Source organism: Hypomesus nipponensis, chromosome 1, assembly GCF_054491055.1.
Source record: "Hypomesus nipponensis isolate SF chromosome 1, ASM5449105v1, whole genome shotgun sequence".
NCBI classification, from domain to species: Eukaryota; Metazoa; Chordata; class Actinopteri; order Osmeriformes; family Osmeridae; genus Hypomesus; species Hypomesus nipponensis.
In genome coordinates, this window is record NC_140361.1 from 19,841,689 (window position 1) to 19,861,531 (window position 19,843).

Below are 19,843 nucleotides of genomic sequence, written 5' to 3' on the forward strand. Positions count from 1 at the left end.
CACGTTAGCAACAACGCATAGATACGACGTCCTAGTACAGCAATATCCGTGAGCCCTCAGTATTAGTACCGTAGCTTAAAGTCTTGGAGAGTTGAGGCTATTTTTTGCTAGGTACCTATAAACCTAGCTAAAAGTCTTGGAAAGTTTAGGCTTTTTTTCGCTTTGTTCCTACGAACTTATGTCTTAATCTGCCAAACCAGTGGGTTTCCCTTCGTTCTTTTGGTGAGCAGTCTCACAAGCCCTTCTCATGGAGCCGAGCAGCTAAATACTTATTTAGCATTAGCGTTGTTAGCTACTGTATCCCTGCCTGTATTTGCGTTGTTGTGCTGTTATAATCAGCAAGTATCATGTCGTGGTATAGGAGGACTGTTCGAATAGCGCTGCATCATACATTTAAGTCATTTAGCTTAGACTTGCATGTACAGTATGTAATGTCACATTAAATGTATTTAAACTCAAGTTTGTGTGGTGCGTCACTGTATATCAGTTGTATAAATGTAAGTAAAAAAAAAAAGAAGAAAACGGACACATCTGCAACCGACGCAAGCACACCCCACAATTTCCCTAGAAATTGTACCCTCTCTACATTGCAGGTCAATATAAGGTGTACCCCTAATTTTCTGCTTGTGCGCCAAAAAAAAATCAGTCAGGGGCTACTGTGCTCTAGTAAAAAAAGTTTGTCTGAAGCCCAATAGGCCTGGGTATACGCTACTGTATATTAACGTTGGTCATAATGGTGGTGCTTGGAGAGTCACATTTTCTGAGGTGGTACGGGGTGTTAAAAGTTTGAGAACCACTGGACAAGTCGACTACGAGGGGACAGCCCTAGTGCACACTGTTAGATCCAGTGGAGAACAATTCCACTGCTCATCTTACTGGTATGATGTTGCAACGATGCACCTGTGCACCGGTTGCTTTTTGCTTGGACATGACTTGCATTCCTGTTGCTTTCCTAATTGTGTCGATTCTGAATGCACACGTCACTGCTGTTGCGTGCCCTTATAAGGAGCTGTCCAGGCGTGTAGGGAGTCATGTGGCTGAGCAATGAGGGAATCGGGCTTGTAATCAGAAGGTTGCCAGTTCGATTCCCGACTGTGCCAAATGACGTTGTGTCCTTGGGCAAGGCACTTCACCATACTTGCTTCGGGGGGAATGTCCCTGTACTTACTGTAAGTCGCTCTGGATAAGAGCGTCTGCTAAATGACTAAATGTAATGTAAAAATGTGTATGTATGCAATTCAGGAGCACGAGGGCGCGCTTTCAACTTAAGAAAACTCTTCCCAGGGAGCACAGCTCAGAAAACTTCTGCTGCGTAGGAACACATTTTCAAGCGTTCATGAATTGTTTTTCCGAAGCCCGTAAGAAACATTTCAGAAGAAACTTCGGAAAGAATTTTCGAGAACGAGGCCCAATGTTGTCGCTCATATGCCTTCCCGCAAGATAAACATCCTTGGAATCTCCATGAAACTAAAATCATAAAACAATCATGTAACTGTATTTTGCATATAATAAGCAGAAAAAAAGTTTTCAAAAATGCTAATGAGAGGGTGGGAGATGGTCCCACTTTCCCCTCGACCAAACACCCTCTGACCTTACAGGACATTCCCTGTATGCTCAAATCTATAAAAACTCAATAATAACTGAGTTCAACTATGTCAAGACACGAGCACTGCAAATGCCATCAGAATATGCATTATTAACAAGGTTCTTGCAGGTTTCAGTAAGTCTAATTTAAGACCTTTTTAAGACCATAAAGATTTAAATTTAAGACCTACACGACACATTACTAAAAACGTATTTAAATAAATACAAATCTGATTTTTTATTTTATTTCAATGAATTCAGTCATTGAAAAAGCATACATTTCATGTACAGATAAAGCAATTACATTAGTAACCTAATTGAATATTTTTGGGGCAAAGATTGCAGCGAGCAATGTCTCGCTGAAAGTACACTTTCCCATTTTCCACACGTAGCCGAACTTTAACAAACTCTGAGGAGACGCAGAAGTATTTTGCAGGCAGGTATTGCATTTATCATGGGATTTGTAGTTTTATCACCGCGTACGTACCAACACCAATATCCCTCAGAAAGAACTACAACACTCCGAACTAACGTTCCAAGGGCAGCGTTCTGCTGGTTTTGTTTCTAACAAAGACTCGAGAGGTCCGCTTTGTAGGCTACGACTCAATACTTTTTTGCTATTTTGTAATAACTTTCTGCGGCCAGCATTTCTGGAAATGAACGAGTGTAAAACCTTTCTGAGACATGACTAAATGAAATTTAAATCTGCCCGTTTTTAAGACTTTTTAAGGCCTTAAATTTAAAGTTCAGAATGTTTGAGTTTTTAAGACCGAGCGTTTTTTTATAATTATAAAACTGGCAGCAATCTGAATGCTCTGTTGAACGAGAAGAGAAGGTGATAGCGATGAGAAGTGTCCAGAAAGAGCTGAAAGTGGGGATCAGGCAGGGAAGAGATCAGGGACAATATGTGCCAGACAGTACATTGTTAAGGTGTTTTATTGCTTAAAAGTTTATATATAGTTGTTTTATATTATGTTTACCATTTGTCCATGTCCCTAAGTTTGTAATCAAAACTTTATTAGCCCTATCTTTTGCCTCTCTTAAGTCTCTCTGCTGCTAAAGTACAAAGGGGACAGAGTAATTACATTTGTTACATTTATTTTACAATGATTTAGTAATGTTTGATTTTGGAGAAGATTGAAACTCCTATCTGTATCTAATCAGTTATTATTTAATTTTTTAAACATTGAACGGATCCTGAATTTCGATTTTCCAAGGCAAGGATCAAGGATGAGTGCAAATGTTCCGCTAGGCATCCCAGTGGTTAGAGATCTTCAAAACACATCAATGACACAACAACATGTTACAAGCATGTGTTTAAACGTAGCGAGGGTTGATGTTTGGTTTGAACACAGCTCTTGACCGTTGACATTGTATATGAAGGGGAGAGAACAGAAAGGAGAGAAAAGGGGATGATTGGAGTCTCACCTTGACAGTCTCATAGTTCAGGAGGGAGTCGATGGCAGCATTTCCTGCCTCATTGTCAGCTTTGTTCATTTCTATCCTAAAACGAGTCCTGAAAAACAAGATAAGGGACTGATGGACAATATGACTACTGCACAAGTCAGGTGGAATCTGCTGAACACCCTACTCTTTTGGTGCCCCTATATATTCCCATGTCAATTTACAATAGTTCATATTTAGCAAGATTGAGCTGCAGAAACAGCCCCTATAAACAGGCAAATCATTCTTTGGCTAGTCTGGTTAAAAGTCTACTATAGAATAATGATAATACAACTTACCTCCACTGTGTGACTGCAATTGTAAATGCAGTGTATGCACCTAGGGTACCCAAGGTAACCGCAGCAAAATGGCCTCCACACTTATAATACTGAAGATAAAGACGAGCGTAAGCAAAAATACAAGATGGAGAGAAAAAAAGAGAGGGGGAAATACATTTGGGATATAATTAGCTAGGTATAGTAGTGTGAATAAACTGCCGTTCAGTAAATGAGTCCAACAACCAAATTGGAACACTAAAATGTTTCTGTATAAAGTCTGCTATATTCATACATATTGAGACTCATCACCACTACACTCTGTGGACAGCTGAGGAGGCAAAAAGGCCTGGAATTACATATATTTTGCAGTATCTACCTTGCTGACTGGTATAATAAAGTAGCAGTGAGACCATAAAAGTCTGACCCGTCTGACAAGCAATAGTTGTACCCTCTGGCACAATGGGGTGACTTGGAGAATATCATTTCATTGTATAAACATAAGAGAACAGGCTGGATGCTGTTTCTTGTTTCTCTCTCAGTTTTTCTTTTGAAACCATAAATAATATTGGTGTTTGCAGCTCTGTACCCTAACTGTGGTTAAGACTAACTTTAACCTTAACCTGTACTGAGTTGCCGTCCATGACAGCTGACCGCTCCAGCCTTTTGTACTAGGATGGTGCTATGGAAGCCCAGGTTGACCATCTACTCATACCATACCCCTTGACTACCTCACTTCCTGCCTGTAGTTGTTGCCCTTCTGTACCCACCAAAATTGCGCTGACGAGGCCCATCTCAAACATGGTGGGCCCAAGGTTAAACACAAGGGCGCTGAGCACAAAGGAGATGCCGCGGGTGCCTCTGTCGATGGCTTTGGACAGCGCCCCCGTCTGGCGGCTCAGGTGAAAGCCCAGGTCAAGGTTATGCAGGTGCAGAAAGACGTTTTTGGCAATGCGTCTGATGGAATTCTGGGCCACTTTCCCAAACACAGCGTTTCGTAGCTCGTTGAATAGGGCAGAACCAGCCCGCGAAACTCCGTCTTGGGGGGGGGGGGGGGGGGGGGAGAGACAAGGTCAAAGATAGGGAGGAGGTCGTAGTGTTCAGAGAGACAGTCGGGAATAAGAGGGACACTAAGGACACAAGTAGCTAACAAGACACAAGTTGCAGCTAACATTGCCATATTTATCATCTCCTGCCATATTTATCATACCCTGCCAAATCACAGTCATACAGCTACAGTATGAACTTCTGAAACACAATCTGATACACAAATGGGCTTGTTGAACTACATACCAAACCCAGTCTGTCTGAGAATTACATGGCTGACTCATGAGTACAGTGTATGTGCGTGCTTAATGCGCAGATCACACTCTGCTGAAAAGGGGCTGTTGTCGTTGTCACACTCTGCTGAAAAGGGGCTGTTGTCTCGGGACAACATACCGCCTGTACCTCTTTGAAAATATGGTAAATCAAAGCTAAACATAGGCTAATAACATGTGGGTTGCACTTAACTAAGCTAGCTAGCTACTGTTTGAGAGAGAAAAAAACTTGCGCTGTGTGGACCGTTGGAAATATTTAGAACTCGCGCATCTAAAGGTTAAATCTTAAAAGAAACACTGTCTGAACATTTCTGATTCAGCCAGTAGCCTAACAGAAACATAATGGCACTGACAGCCATAGTGATCCTACTGTATGTGTATCACTGAGGGGCATCATATCTTTCGTGATGAACGCTGTTACTGCTTGAGTAATTTCGTACATGAATATGGAGTTAGGCTTTGAAACATTTTGATCAGTGATCCTCTCGGGTGTTATTTGGCTTATTTGACACACTGGTGTTCAGCATTTTAGCTATGCATCGTTCATGGCTTTGTGGTGTTTTTTAGGGAGAAATTAGGTTGCTGGTGTTGCCCCGTGAGGTAGCAACATTAGCCAGGCAGGTTTTGCACAATACTTGACACTGCGCAACATTTTTTTCATGGCAAAATTGGCAAAGTGTCTGTAGTGTCAAGTTATGTTGAGCCTGAGGCCATCGTACAGTCAAGGTAAAGTGCAACGTGTCGTGCACCAAAGTAAAATTGCAGCCTTTGCGATTATAAAATCTTGTTTTGTCACATTGTGATATTATCGCAAATGCAATTAATCGTTCAGCCCTACATGATGCGCCCACAACTGAACTGGAAGCTTAGGTAAACACATCAAATTATGAGTATTTTGTGATCCTAAACATGTCGTTTATTATATTGAGTGACTTCAACACTAACTTTTGTAATATGCAAGAAATTTTACTAGAATAATAAACAACAACAGCTACAATTTTGACGGCCCCCAGTGGAAAATACGGAATGCCGACAACGGCCCCTTTTCACCAGAGCAAGTCAGATATTGCTTGTGGACCTTGCAAGTGGGAACAACTAACATCCAGGGTTACATTTAAGTAAGTTGAAACTTAATGAAAAGACTCTTGATTAGCAATGCAGCTAGGGGAGGTTCTAGACCAGGTTTCTCCAATCCTGGTCCTCGAGGGCCGCTGTCCTGCATGTTTTTGGTTGTTTCCTTGCTCCAGCACACCTGTTTAAAATGAATGGGTTGTTATCAAGCTCTGTGGAAGCTGGGTAATGACCATTCATTTGAATCAGGTGTCCTGGAGCAGGGAACCATCTAAAACATGTAGGACAGCGGCCCTCGAGGACCAGGATTGGAGAACCCTGTTCTAGACCTTGTGGGGCAAAGCTGGGGCCAGTTGTACTTGGCGATGGTCTTGTTGCTTATTCCAGCCTTGTGTAGGTCTACAATCTTGTCCCTCCATCCTTGGACAGCTTTTTGGTCTTAGCCATGGTGGAGAGTTTGGAATCTGATTGACTGCTTGCTTCTGTGGACAGGTGTCTTTTATGCAGGTAACGAGATGAGATTAGGAGCACACTCTTAAAAGGTAGTGCTCCTAATCTCAGTTTGTTACCTGTATATCAGTTTGTTACCTGTATATACCATCAGAGGCACAGACTGTCTCTCCACCTTCAAGAGAAGGCTCAAGACACACTTGTTCCGGGAGTACAGCGGTACTTAGGAATGGTTTGCTGAACCCAATGCTAGTTTCCTCAAGGATCACAATGACTCTTGCTTAGAGACTTGTTGCTCTTGTTGGTTAGTGGTAACTGATTTAAACTGTTGTATTCGCTGTGAAATATTCTATTTGAGTTAATCAATTTTTTATTTTTTTTACTGTTGCTTGCTTTTCTACAGGTACACTTGCATTCATGTTGTTTAATTGTAACTTGCTTAACTACATGCTCTTATGGTTCTTCCCTTTGGCACTTCACTTTTTGGTTGTTCACAATGTGTGCTTCTTGTTTTAGCTACCCGCAATGCTTGGGGCTATCTTGTTGTTATTATCAGTGACCTATGCACTTTGTAAAGCTCTCTCTTGGAAGTCGCTTTGAATAAAAGCGTCTGCTAAATGAATAAATGTAAATGTCTAAAGACACCTGGGAGCCAGAAATCTTTCTGATTGAGATGCAGTCAAATACCTATTTCACTGATTAAAATGCTAATGGTTCTTCCCTCACTGTAAGTGCTCTCATTTTAAATGGCTGGAGGCAGTGCAGGGTTTTGTTAAGACTCCCCATCCTACTGGATTTATCTGGTAAAAAAAAAGAAAAAAAAAGTGTGCTGCAGCAAAGCGTATGTGGTCGGGTTTGAATGGCTGGATGAAGTCAGCCCAGGCAGCCCACCTGGATTAGAAGTTAACTCAACTCCTGACAAAAAGGAAGTAAATAATAGAGTGGAGGACTGGAGAAGCAGAGCAGCACTGATGTGTTGAGAAAGGTCATTTGTAAAATATGAAATATGAAGTCCCCTTGATTCACTTCTATGAACGTGCCACCTGCCCATACAGACAAACAGACACACAGTCTGGGACTCACAGCCAATCAGCACGGCTGTTGCCATGGTAGCCACAGTGCTTGGCGCGTCACTCAGGTTCAACATGTGTCCCGACATCTGGTTGAGCTCATCTACTGCATACTTAAGCATGAAGGGAACCATAATGTTGGTCATCTGGAGAAAGGGAAAGATATCAAGAGAGTGTAAGTGAGTAAATGAGTAAGTGTTTTGGGTTCTGTTGTGTACCATTGTGTGCTTCTAGGTTGTGTATTGGTGTGTATTATGGCATTGTGTGTGTGTTGTTCTGGAGCCAGAGATGGTTATTAGGACTAGTTAAAAGTGCAGAGACAGCTGTGTGAGACAAGGACCGACATACACAAAAAAGTCTGAGAGTACAGCAATTTTTGTATTCAAGCGCAATTTCAGTTGAACACCATTCTCGTCAAACTTCAAATTGAGGCACATATAGCCTACAGTAAAGAGGAATATTGAATGTAACCATTAAATCTCTAGGGCTGAATGTGTAATAACGGGTGCCGTTCTATGTAGCTTCCTCATCTCCCTTTACAGTTACTAGACAATGAGGCCCATGAAAGCAAAGATAACACCAGTCACTCTGCCACCTCAAAAACCGAACAGGACAACAGAATAACCTGTGGCCCAAAATAAATCATAAATCCATACACCCCAACACATTGACCTGCCCTCAATTCACAAAGAAGGGTTGCCTATTCAGTTATACTTTGAGATATTCTATGTATCTAACTGCACTTCGTTAAAACCTGTGGATCTTATATGAGGAGTAATAGTGATTTTGGACGACTTGCACTACATCTTTCTGCAGATCCTCTGAAGATCTGAGACATTATGCTGATTAGGATCAGAATATGACTATTTGGAAGCTGTAAATGTGTGCCTTATATAGGGGTGTAGTTAAGGATCTAGTAACATGGATAATAAACACAGGATTATGACTGGGACAGAAACAATATGCGTACTCATGTTTATGTACAAATGTGTAAAGGTCTTATTTTGATTAAATGTATTTTTCTGCCGGTAGCTTTTAAGCTATATTTGATATACGATCAAACATACGTAACAGTAGAAGCTAATTAATAGTAGCCATTTTAACTATAGTAACTTGTGTAATGAGGTATAATTGCCTTGACATGCTACAGTGTGAGCGATGTGTCTGCTGTCCTAGCCTACCCTAGCCTACCCAGGCTCCAGTCAGACTTTCGAGTGGGTTGTTTGCACTGTGTGGGCTGTTGTGCGATTGTTGTGTGCTGTTCTAGCTTACCTTAGCTCCAACTAGCAGGCCCAGGGAAATGACGACCCGAGTCCTAAGGTCTGGTCTGTCCTTGGGCCACACATAGGACAGCATGGCAGACAAGATAGTGGCTGAGTTCACCTCCTTCAGCTAAACACGGAACAAAGACAACAATTTAAGATAGTTTTAAGACTTTTGTTTCTTTGTTTAATATTTTTGTTGTTATATAAATATGAGATTAAAGGAAAGAAGTAAAAAAGGTAAATCTTTGTTTGTCAAGTAAGAAATTCAGGTTCAGGTTAATTACTCTAATTGTGTATGCCTCATTAGATACTACAGTTGATTGTACAACAATATTGACATTTCATAGACATTTAATGATTGTCAGTTCTTCCATAGTTTATTTGTTTATTCTCTTTAATTTGGGGAAAACCACACACAGACGCTGTAGCAAGCTGGTCTTTCGACATCCACATGAAATGGCAAATGTCAGCTTTGGTCCCCTGGGAGGTTGGTGAGCTGCAAAACCAGCTCAGTCTCCAGGTTGACTCAAAGATGCTGCCAGGCACAACAGCTCCCAAGAGGAATCTGGGCTGTCACCCCCGTTGAGGGGCTTCCCCCACTGGGGCAAACATGGTTGTCTGGGTTTAACCGGCCACCTGCCACTGGGCTGTCTCTGAGACCAGGGCGTAATGCTTCTAATCCAGCCAATATGGTATCACGGCGCTACAGCAATGCCACATGGCACCTCCACAAGACACACAAAACAAAGCCAACAAATGTAATCTACTGTCATCATGTTATAAGTGACGCAGTACTGCCTGAAAAAAGTAACAATAATAAGACATTCATATGATTACTAATATCTGTATTTCGTTTTCCAACATTCTGCATTTAAACACCAATACTAGCTTTATATACAGCTAGCTACTTTTATTTAACTATTAATTGATATATGTTTGCATAATTACCACATTTTTGGGATCTGCATTTAGCCCTCCCCCTGCATGTCCATGCCAACATGTTCGCTTCTCTGTGACCTGCAAATGCTGAGACAAATAAAAAGCATGCAATGTAGGTATATTTATGACACAGTAGCACTGTCAGGGCCATGAACTTGGGCTCAAACCTAACTGAATTAAAAGTCATCACAGTTTTAATAGACTACATTAATTTAGGGAAGGCATGTAAACACAGACATGGATGTCTGTAATGTAATCCAATATTAGCGAATCCATTGTTTTTCTTTTTTGTGTTTTTTGGGGGGAAAAATGTATTTACCAATTTGATATTCAGAACAATGGAGGGTTGTGTTAGAGACTGGGGTAAAATAACGATCAAGACCAAAAAACAATGTTTTCTTGCTATGACTTTTTGATGACATGTTTTAAAGACATCGCAATCATAAAAAAAATAAGACTAGTGTTGATCAGTATGAACGGTATAGAAATATACCGGTATGAATTTGGCCTACAATATAGACTTTAACTATACCGATCTAACCACGGCAGAGCCTTCCAGAAATGTGATTTGTCATAGGCCCATTCACAACAGGCACAGTATAAAAATACAATACGGAACTTTAGCGCTAATAGCAATCAATCTACGCAAACAATGTTTGCACCCTCAACAGCATTTCTGACGTAGAGCATCGTTTTCTGGCTTTATCGTTTTTTTTCTTGTATGACACAGCTTCCAAGGTTTACAGACGTCAACAATGCAGCATGGAAGATTAGCCACGCAAGCAAGGTTGGTTAGAATTGTGACATTTTTATTGTAGGCCAACAGAATAGAGTATTCAGCCATGTAATAATTTGTTATAGCTAGCTCACTACAAATATTAAACTAAAGTTTTTTTGTGATCCCACAAACGTTGAAAGCTACATATAGCTAATCTTTTGTGCAAAGCACTGCAAAAGTTGGAAAAATTCAACTCATGCTACACACCTGCCATACCTCATCCAAATCCGTCCAAGTGCGGATTGCATTCTATTCAAACAAATGGACTAGAAATGCCGTAAAAATAAAATATTGTGATATGTACCGTTACCATCCATGCTTAAAAATTATACCGTGATATACATAGTAGGCCATACCGGACAGCCCTAATTCCTGGAGCTGGTTCCACCAGCATTCTAGAATTTCCAGTATAGTTATTGTGCCGATCAAAAAACAATATTCTAGATTGTATTACATGGATGGCTGTCAATGGCCATTACGTTGTAATGTAGAACGGGTGCTTACACCCATAGACATATATACATGTATATATGTCTATGCTTACACCACTATGGTTATAGAGTGCAGAATTTTGTTGTTCAGATTGAACATTAAGAAACTATAAAATGTGCACAGTACAAACCTAGTAATTAACTAATGAGCAGGTTATGATTAATTAACATGCAGATACCATCCCAACCGAGGATTCTATTTGAGTAGCCTACTTTATCTTACCTTAGCTGCCTTCAAAATGGGTAAACTATTTTCCACTCTGTTGACCGTCCATACTGCTCTCCTTAGGTTAGGACTCAGCTGAAAGACAAACAAAAGCCTGGTTTAACAAACATCTACCCAGGACCAAGAGGAACAGGTAAAAGGGTCAATGTGCACTAGTCTAGTTCAGCTTGTGTGAGTTCTACAAACAGTAGGTTACCTAAACTTTCAAAAAACAATGTTCATTGACATATAAAATAAGCTAATGTTAAACATTGACAATAATGTTTACATGGTGAGCTCTGTATTGCTGAACATTTGGGCACAGAAATGTGGCCAAGTGGACACACAAGTGTAATTGATAACATCACAACCCAGAGGCCTGTCACGTGTACGCAATGTCTGCGGGACCAGGGGTGGTACCGCCACCGCCTCATCTAAAGGGACGTTGTGTAGAATTTGTACAGAAAAGTTATCTTGACAGTTCGAAAACACGTGACCGGGGCCCACAACACGTTTGCCGGTGCCATATTAGCTAGGTAGCTAGCTAGCCAGCCTGTTGTCATGGTAAATATTTCCTTGATTAGGATTAGAAAGACATTTAGCAGAAGTACATATCAGGAGTCTCAGGTGGCTATTCTGCAAGTCTGCACTGAAAAAAGTTGTGCTGACAATACGTATAATTTTGCTAGGAAACAATCTGTCCTTCCTGATAGAACTGACAGCTCTGGCAAAAACACAGTGTCCTTCTACTTTCGGAAAAACGCTTACCGAATAGGTTCTTTGTTGTTTCTGATACTTCGCGTTTGGTTTGTAGCTTTGACACCACACATGATATGAACTAGTCTGATGAAGTAATAGTGTCAATTTTCGCTTCTGAAAGCAAAAACCACGGTGCAGAGGGACCAACAGTGACACCATCTTGGTAAAAGAAGGCGTTTCTTACAGGCAAATTGACATCGTCACATCCGGTGTGTCAGCATCATAGACATAGTAAAGAGTAGACGCCGCATTGACCGCTACTGCCTCCTGGCACTGACGAGCCGTGGGGCCGCCATCTTGGAAAGGTCAACCGCTCCACTCAGTGTAATCTGTTCGGCTGGGGCAATGAGCTGTCTATGGAACGCCGAGTTAGTCAAAATTAAATCAATAAATAAATAGGTAAATGAATAGATAAATACATACATAAATAAATACGGCTATGAAATAAACTCTGAAATAAAAAAAAGATGGTAATAAATATATAAATATAACATTATATAATTATATAGCTGAATCCATTTACCGACATCAATAAATAAATACGTTTATTTATTTTAAAATGACGTTTTTGTAAAGACAACATGTATTTAATTCATGGGACTTTTATTTCCTAATGCCACATTTATTTATTTTTTGAGACTTTTACGCACGTCATTTTTTTCCACATGTATTTCCACACCACATTTATTTCCACTCCACATTTATTTCAGTGCTGTATTTATTTCACATCTCACATGCAAATGAGAGGGGCGTGGTTATCGTCAGACCAACGCAGCAGATAGCTATGCTACCTGTATGGGGGTGACAGTGGCATCGCACTGCCGAAAAGCATACAATGTAGACAAGCTTTGCCCATAATGTCTGTGTCGTCTCTACCTTTGTATGGGAGTGATGGCGGTGACTTAGTAGCCTACGTGTGGGGACTTGATCTTTGATAGCTATGAGGTTGCGCTGAAGTTACCTTTATAAACATGGCTTTCGCTCGTGTGACGTGGAACTCGTCTGCAAAGCTAACAATCACTGCCAACACTACGTCTTCCTAGGTGGTATGTTGGCTATCACCAGTCTCGAAGTCGGCAACTGTAGGCCAAGTGGCTGGCTATCCGGCTAGCTAGCTGACAAAATAATAAAAGGACGACATCAGTGTGGCCATTTCAGCTAGAGGTAGCTACTGTAGAGCTAGTAGTGTTGAGCTGTATTGGCACATATGAACAGCCAAACCCGTTTTGTCACTGAATGGTCATTAAAACGAGTCCAGTGGTAGTGGTTTGATTTAATATTGAATAATTCCATAAACCTGTACCTAATATCTGTGTTTGGTTATTGTGTACCGTGTTGAATGGGTCTTGGTCTTGACACGTCTTGGTTAGTTGCAACTTTAAATTGCCAATAATAACAAAGCGTTAAGAAACTTGACTTCAATTTGAAGCAGTAGCCTACTGTAAATCCAAAGGTATTGGTAATGTCTGGAATGGTCTGGCTTCACTTCAGGTCTCGTCTCACTAAATGGTAATGCATGGCATAATGGTGAGGCTAGATCGTTATAATCAGGTGCCTTATCGACCTAGTTATCCACATAATAGCAGAGCGATGTAGCGGTGGTGGCAGTGATTGTCTTCTTTGTTGCTAGCTGTGTTAGCTAACATTACCTGGCACTTATCACCCCCCACTACCTGTACATCTTGCACACGAACAGTGCACGAAAAGTCTCAAACTATTTAAGACTTCAATATCTATGTTCTGTAGAGCACTTATCCGCCCAAGTACCTCTACAAAATCTACTATCTGTGCCAAAATAATATATCCTGACAAGCCATGCCGTTCGGCAGTGCAATTCCACTGTCACCCCCATACAGGTAGCATAGCTATCTGCTGCGTTGGTCTGACGATAACCACGCCCCTCTCGTTTGCATGTGAGATTTGAAATAAATACAGCACAGAAATAAATGTAGTGTGGAAATAAATGTGGCGTGGAAATACAAGTGGAAATAAATGTGGTGTGTAAAAGTCCCATGAAATAAATAAATGTTGTCTTTACAAAAACTTCATTTTGAAATAAATAAATGTATTTATTTATTGATGTCGGTAAATGGATTCAACTATGTAATTATATAATGCTATATTTATATATTTATTGCCATTTTTATTTTATTTCAGAATTTATTCCATAGCCATATTTATTTATGTATGTATTTATCTATTTATTAATGTCGGTAAATGGATTCAGTTATGTAATTATATAATGCTATATTTATATATTTATTGCCATCTTTTTTTAATTTCAGAATTTATTCCATAGCCATATTTATTTATGTATGTATTTATCTATTTATTTACCTATTTATTTATTGATTTAATTTTGACTAACTTGGCGTTCCATAGCTGTCAGCGCATTTAATTAATCATACCAAATTGAATACCAAACTGATTTTCACATGGTTTGCTTTGCTGCAAAGGTCATACATGTAGCTATGATACAGGACATGGTTATTCTTTTCACAAAATAAAACCAAGTATTTTAATGTTACATTTTACTTGTGAAAAGTAATCCCCCGAGCCCTGTTTGCGATTATGCTGCACAGCAGCACTGTTTCCTGATATGCTGCACAGTGCTGGTATCTTGTTTATTCTGATGCTAAGCATCTAGGAATTTTCGGAGATGGTGGCCGCATTTTTCGCGCCCAGCAGCCAATGATGAGTCTACTCTTTATTATGTCTATGATGAACATTCTCTGGGATGAACCTGCAGAGCCGGAGACGGCAATATGACAATTATATAGAAAGCTATAATATTTGAAAATATGTTTGAATAATAAACAATGGATAATTAAAGAAATTAAAATCACATAAAATGAGAAACAAATGTACATATTTCATAGGTGTCAACATCCAGTATAATTTGATAAAATGGACAAAGCTAATTAAGGAAGATAAAATAGCCTAAAGAAAAGGTGGAAAACATATCAATGTGGACAGGTGTGATGCCTGGAGGGGCTTTAAAACGTTTTCTGGGACTACAGAGAACCAATGTACACCCTGCAACATGAGCTTTAAGGATTGGGGCACATTTGCAGATATTCTGAACTTGTTCTAGAGTTGCTTTGATGGGCTTGACTTCACCAAAGTGCCAAAGTCATCAAAGCATTATGTCCTGATAACAACAGTAACAACAAGCTCCTGGAAACCTGCTACAAACAACTGGCCCTGTCTTCTGTGAACTGTTCAACTGGTCCTTGGAGGAACACACAGTTCCAGCTCTGTGGAAGACCTCTGCCATCTGCCTTGTTCCAAAGAAGAGCGACCAACCTGTAGCTCTTACATCAGTGGTGATGAAAAGTTTTGAATGTCTGATACTTTTGCAACTACAAGAGACAGTCCAGAACCTTGCAGATCAACTCCAGTTTGCAAACATGAAGAGTAGAAGTCTAGATGATGCTGCCCTTACATTGCTGCATCATGTACACTCCCATCTGGAAAAACTAAAAGCACATGCTAGGCTTGTGTTTGTGGAATATCTCTAGTGCCTTTAACAGAATGTAACCACATCTGTTGGGAATACAACTACTAAACATGAGTAAATCCTTGATTCAGACTGCAGATAATTTAATTACACACACACACACAGGGTTCTGTCTTCTCCACAATCAAAATACTTATTTATACTTATATGTACAATGTACGTATTTTGTGATTCATTTCATTATTTGATTCTATGCTCTATTATACATAAATAAAGTTATCCGAGGAAATATGAGTTAAACTCTAATCTGTTATACTTTATTTTATATAATGTCATCACAAACGTTTTCTTTGTGTGATGTGTGATGGATGGGGCTTCGGAGGCTCCACCACTTCCTTCTCTTCGGCTGCTGGTGGTGAACCTCTATGGTGGATGGATGGGCTGCATGAGGATGCTTCCTTTGGTGTGGATGGGCATGCAAAGATGAACTGTTTTGTATTAGACATGAATCAAAACATTGACTAAAACATTGACCAACATTGACATCTGATCCACTGACCATGTCATCTTTCATATGAAATATTTACCTATTTACATATGTAATGTTAAATATTTACATATTTACCTGTAAATACTGTGTGCATACTACATTTTGTATGTGTCTGACACCACAAAGTTCTGGAAAAGTTAAGTTATGTTCTATTCTATTTGCTATGGCTTTTGCAGTCACTCAACCTCAACCACAAATGTACAATGTTAGAAAGGCAAGACACAAGGACGACTCTCAGGGCAGATTCAAGATATACATTGTTTATTTTACAATCCCCCTCCATATCGACCTCCATCACCCCTTCATATCCTCCATACAACTTCATCCCTCAATGAGAGACAGAAGCAAGAAAAACAAATACAACAAAAAAATTATGGATATTTGATTTGTCCTGACCCTTCAATATTCAAACCCCAGATTGTGAAGTCGGTAACATTAAATAAATACATACATTAAAGAGAGACAATAAATGAGCCGCATAGTGAAATAATTCATCTGTTGATGTTCCTTTGATGAGAAAAAAAGAAGTGAACATGTTCAAGGGAGTTGAGCAGCATTTGAACAATGTTCAAATTCTGCTCAGCTCCCTTGGACTGTACGAACAAGTCCACTAGTCTCTTTTCCTCTGCAGTGCGGTCAGTGACAGCTTGCATGTGTAGTGGACGATCCTTGCCGCCCTGTACACTGGGTCAAGTTGTCCCTGGAGCAAACGTCTGGCCTCATCAGTCCAGACGGCAAACCTCTGGCCATACCTTTAAAAAATTAATATAATTAATAGAAAGTATTGCAACAGAAAAAGCTAAGGCATTGTTGCACAGTTGACATGAGTGAATCTGCCGTGTAGAGTACTTGTTAGTGATAGTCTACTGATTGTTTATCTGTAGATGGTTGACATTATGTAGTCATCAGGGGCCTCATGTATAAAGGATTGCGCAGCTTTCATACCAGAAGATGGCGTACGGCCAAAACTCGAAAAATACCTACGCACAGAAATATTCACATGTATAAAACCGGTCGTACGCCAGATCCTGCGTACCTTTCCTTTATAAATCACAATCAACGTGAAATTGACCGCACGTGAACGAGCCACTGACCCCGCCTTGCCTCCTCCCATACATTAATATGCAGATGGACTATAAATGCGCTCCTGAGGTCATTTATTTATCTGAATTACCGTATTTCTTCGAAGAAACGCCTTCCTCGAAGAAACGCCGGACCAAAAATGAACGTTAAACGCCGCAGCGTTTATTTGAAGAAATACGGGGACTGTGAGATCGAGCTTCTGACAACAGAGGTGGAGGCGAGAAAATGTGTCCTGTTTGGCGGCCTGTCATCAGGTATTAGTGACAAAAGAAAGTCGGCAGAGTGGAAAACTGTCACTATTTGCGCCCTTACTTGTTTTTAACCTGCAGCACTTTGAGATTTAGCTAAATGTAAAGTGCATTACAAATAAAATTATTATTATTATAGGGCCATCAATGCTGTGGGTTCAGAGAACCGGCCCATGACAGAAATTAAGAAGAAATGGTCCGATATAAAACTTTAAATGAAGAAACGAGTGGTGGCGCATCGTAACAGCATGGCATCTATAGGGTTAGCGTGACATGCATTTCCTGAGTGATTTTGTTGTTCGTTTGACAGCCTCAAGTTTAACAGAAGTTATTAATTGGTGGCGGATTAAACAGAAGGCTAGATAGCATTTCCCGTTTTGGGTTTTGGCATTTGATGTGATCATCCACATTAATGATCAAACTTTTATTTTTATGTTTTTTGAATAGTCAACGTCCTAAATGTAGTAGTGGAAACTTTATTTTGTAATGTTTGGTGACTTTTGGCACTTTTCAGTTAGAATTTGCCATGTTACAGAGCCAGACAAGACTTTGTGGACGGTCCGCACATTCTCACGTCAAGTAAATCTTTATACATCACAAAGTGTGCGTGAAAACAAGCGTACGCAAGCTTTTTGTGCGTACGCAACGTTTATACATGAGGCCCCAGATGTTCTGACATGCTGCTGATATTTGACTGAAATTTTAGATCATCTAAAAGTGACCTTTGAAGTGTTATTGGAATTAATAAACACAATGTTTAGGGCTGTCATACCCTTGTATTTCAAAACGCTCCATTAGTAAAAGCCACCACAACTTCCAAATCGAAGGCATGTCAATCTGAAATAAATTTGACAGTGACTAAGAATTTAGTTATTAATGCATCCTTTTTATTCGAGATAGATTTGTTAGTATAGTATGTTGCAATATGTATGTATGTTTTGTTTTAGTTTTTTGTGTGTGGGGGGGTATTTTTCAAATAAACTAACCTCAAGGAATTTAAACCCATTGTTTGTCACAATGGAAAAGGTATACTGGAACAACGAAGATGGAAAACAAAGCATTTTATTCACAATGTTAATAGAAGCCTGCATATACTTTCCAAGACAAATGTAAATGTACCATAAGCATGAATATCCCGCAGTCATTTCCACAGGTCTGGTGTTCAAAGCCCTAAAATCATTAAAAAAAATTGAAACATGACAGATAAGTCTAACAGCTGTTGTGTTCTCCATCACATGATGACTTCTATATTAAATCAAAAGTACGGGCAATAGTAATATTTTTTGTAGTATCTAAATAACTACGCATTTATTATTCACCCAAATATCATGCCCAGCCTTCTCAGTCCACCTCCCAGGATCTATTTGCTGAGCAATATTCCTATACAAAAAGAAAAAATATATATAATTATTAGTGCTGTCAAACGATTACAATATTTTATCTTGATTAATTGCATTAATGTCATAGTTAACTTGCAATTAATAACAATTAATCACACATTTTTATTAGTGCTGTCAAACTATTAAAATATTTAATCGCGATTAATCGCATTAATGTCTTAGTTAACTCGCGATTAATCACAATTAATCGCACATTTTTATCTATTCTAAATGTCCCTTGATTTCTTTTTGTCCCATTCTTTTTTCAAATTTTAATGTTCTTATCACCATGGAAATGGTGTTGTTTTTTTATTGAAAACAACATTGCAATCGCCTGGCTTTGACGAGGGGGCGGAGAATTTGCATGAATCGCATCAGCTGTGTGCTTGGCCATCAAGTGGTATTTCAGACTGGACGTGCTGCGATGATAGCTCAGTTTACAACGACAAAACACACAGATCACTTTGGTCTTGTCAATGGAACCATTTGGCAACATTTTAAAAGTAAACTTTCCATTCAGAATCTTATTGGCATCCATTTCGGCGTCTCGCGCTCGCCATCCACTCAAAATGTAACGTTAGCCTACTACTAGAGAATGGCTAATATCCGTAAACGGGCTCTGCTACTACTCTTTAGCCGCCTCGCAAGCTAAACAAGTGTGTGTGGCGCATAGAGTTAATATAACTAGAGACAGCTACTTCTGTCTTCCAAGATGGCGTCCCCATTCATTTCTATGAAAAGTGCTCAGTGGCGCAGTGAGGCAAGCGAGAGCGCGAGACTGGACGCAGCCATCTTTCCACTTCCTTGTCTTCCGGTCTAGCTTTAAACAGTGGCTCTTTTTTTCCCTAGCTCCGAGACCTCGTGCACGCTTGCAACTAGCTGTACACGTCATACTTTGTGACAACCAGTCGCGAGCATAGATTGATATGGTTACGAGCCTATGTTACGAGCGTGTGAGCTAAGGCATTGCAGTGGCAGAATGGGGTACAAGTCCGATAAGAATCAGACACATGATGCAAACTTAACGGAAATGTATTCTGTCACTGTATAGTATTCCTTTCACTTGTTTTTTAGAAATAGGCTATAGGGCTAAATATAGGGCTATTCTAGATGGAACTCATCACATAGGTTGCTTTTTTTCTTTGTGATATAAGTATGATTTCCAACGCATTGTATCGGATGAAATAAACTGTTAGCATGAACAGCTCCGTCTTTGTTCTCGCCAGGCAAAGAAAGCTTTATAGTTATTTTGGTAACCGAAATCTTCCATAATGCAGACTTAGCATAGCTTACTTTCTTCACACTGCCTTCAATTTAACATCAGTGTAGAAATATGGCCATGTGTTTTATATGTTCATCCTAACCAAACGCCTATTAATGGATATAACGTGATCTAACAAGACTTGGTAATAATGTAATAAATAAAAGCTTGAGAACTGTGTCTAAAATATACTTTATTGGACATTTGCCTTTG

At 39.8% G+C, this 19,843-nt stretch overlaps 1 protein-coding gene across 2 annotated transcripts in view; it reads right to left on the reverse strand.

Annotated features, from left to right (window-relative positions):
- The window catches only part of abcb7 (ATP-binding cassette, sub-family B (MDR/TAP), member 7), a 90,660-nt gene extending 78,815 nt beyond the window's left edge, over positions 1 to 11,845 (reverse strand). Inside the window, exons 1-8 of one of the 2 annotated variants that reach the window (XM_084697403.1) lie at positions 11,659 to 11,837; positions 10,909 to 10,986; positions 9,426 to 9,503; positions 8,485 to 8,604; positions 7,226 to 7,358; positions 4,073 to 4,341; positions 3,327 to 3,415; positions 3,013 to 3,100 (exon numbers count right to left, since the gene is read on the reverse strand). In XM_084697403.1, the coding sequence (XP_084553529.1) occupies positions 3,013 to 3,100; positions 3,327 to 3,415; positions 4,073 to 4,341; positions 7,226 to 7,358; positions 8,485 to 8,604; positions 9,426 to 9,503; positions 10,909 to 10,986; positions 11,659 to 11,808 (1,005 nt within the window). In that variant the 5' untranslated portion in view covers positions 11,809 to 11,837. Of the gene's footprint in view, positions 1 to 3,012; positions 3,101 to 3,326; positions 3,416 to 4,072; positions 4,342 to 7,225; positions 7,359 to 8,484; positions 8,605 to 9,425; positions 9,504 to 10,908; positions 10,987 to 11,658 lie in introns of both variants that reach the window. The other variant, XM_084697405.1, reaches the window with a different exon arrangement.
- Between the last annotated feature and the right edge of the window lie 7,998 nt (positions 11,846 to 19,843).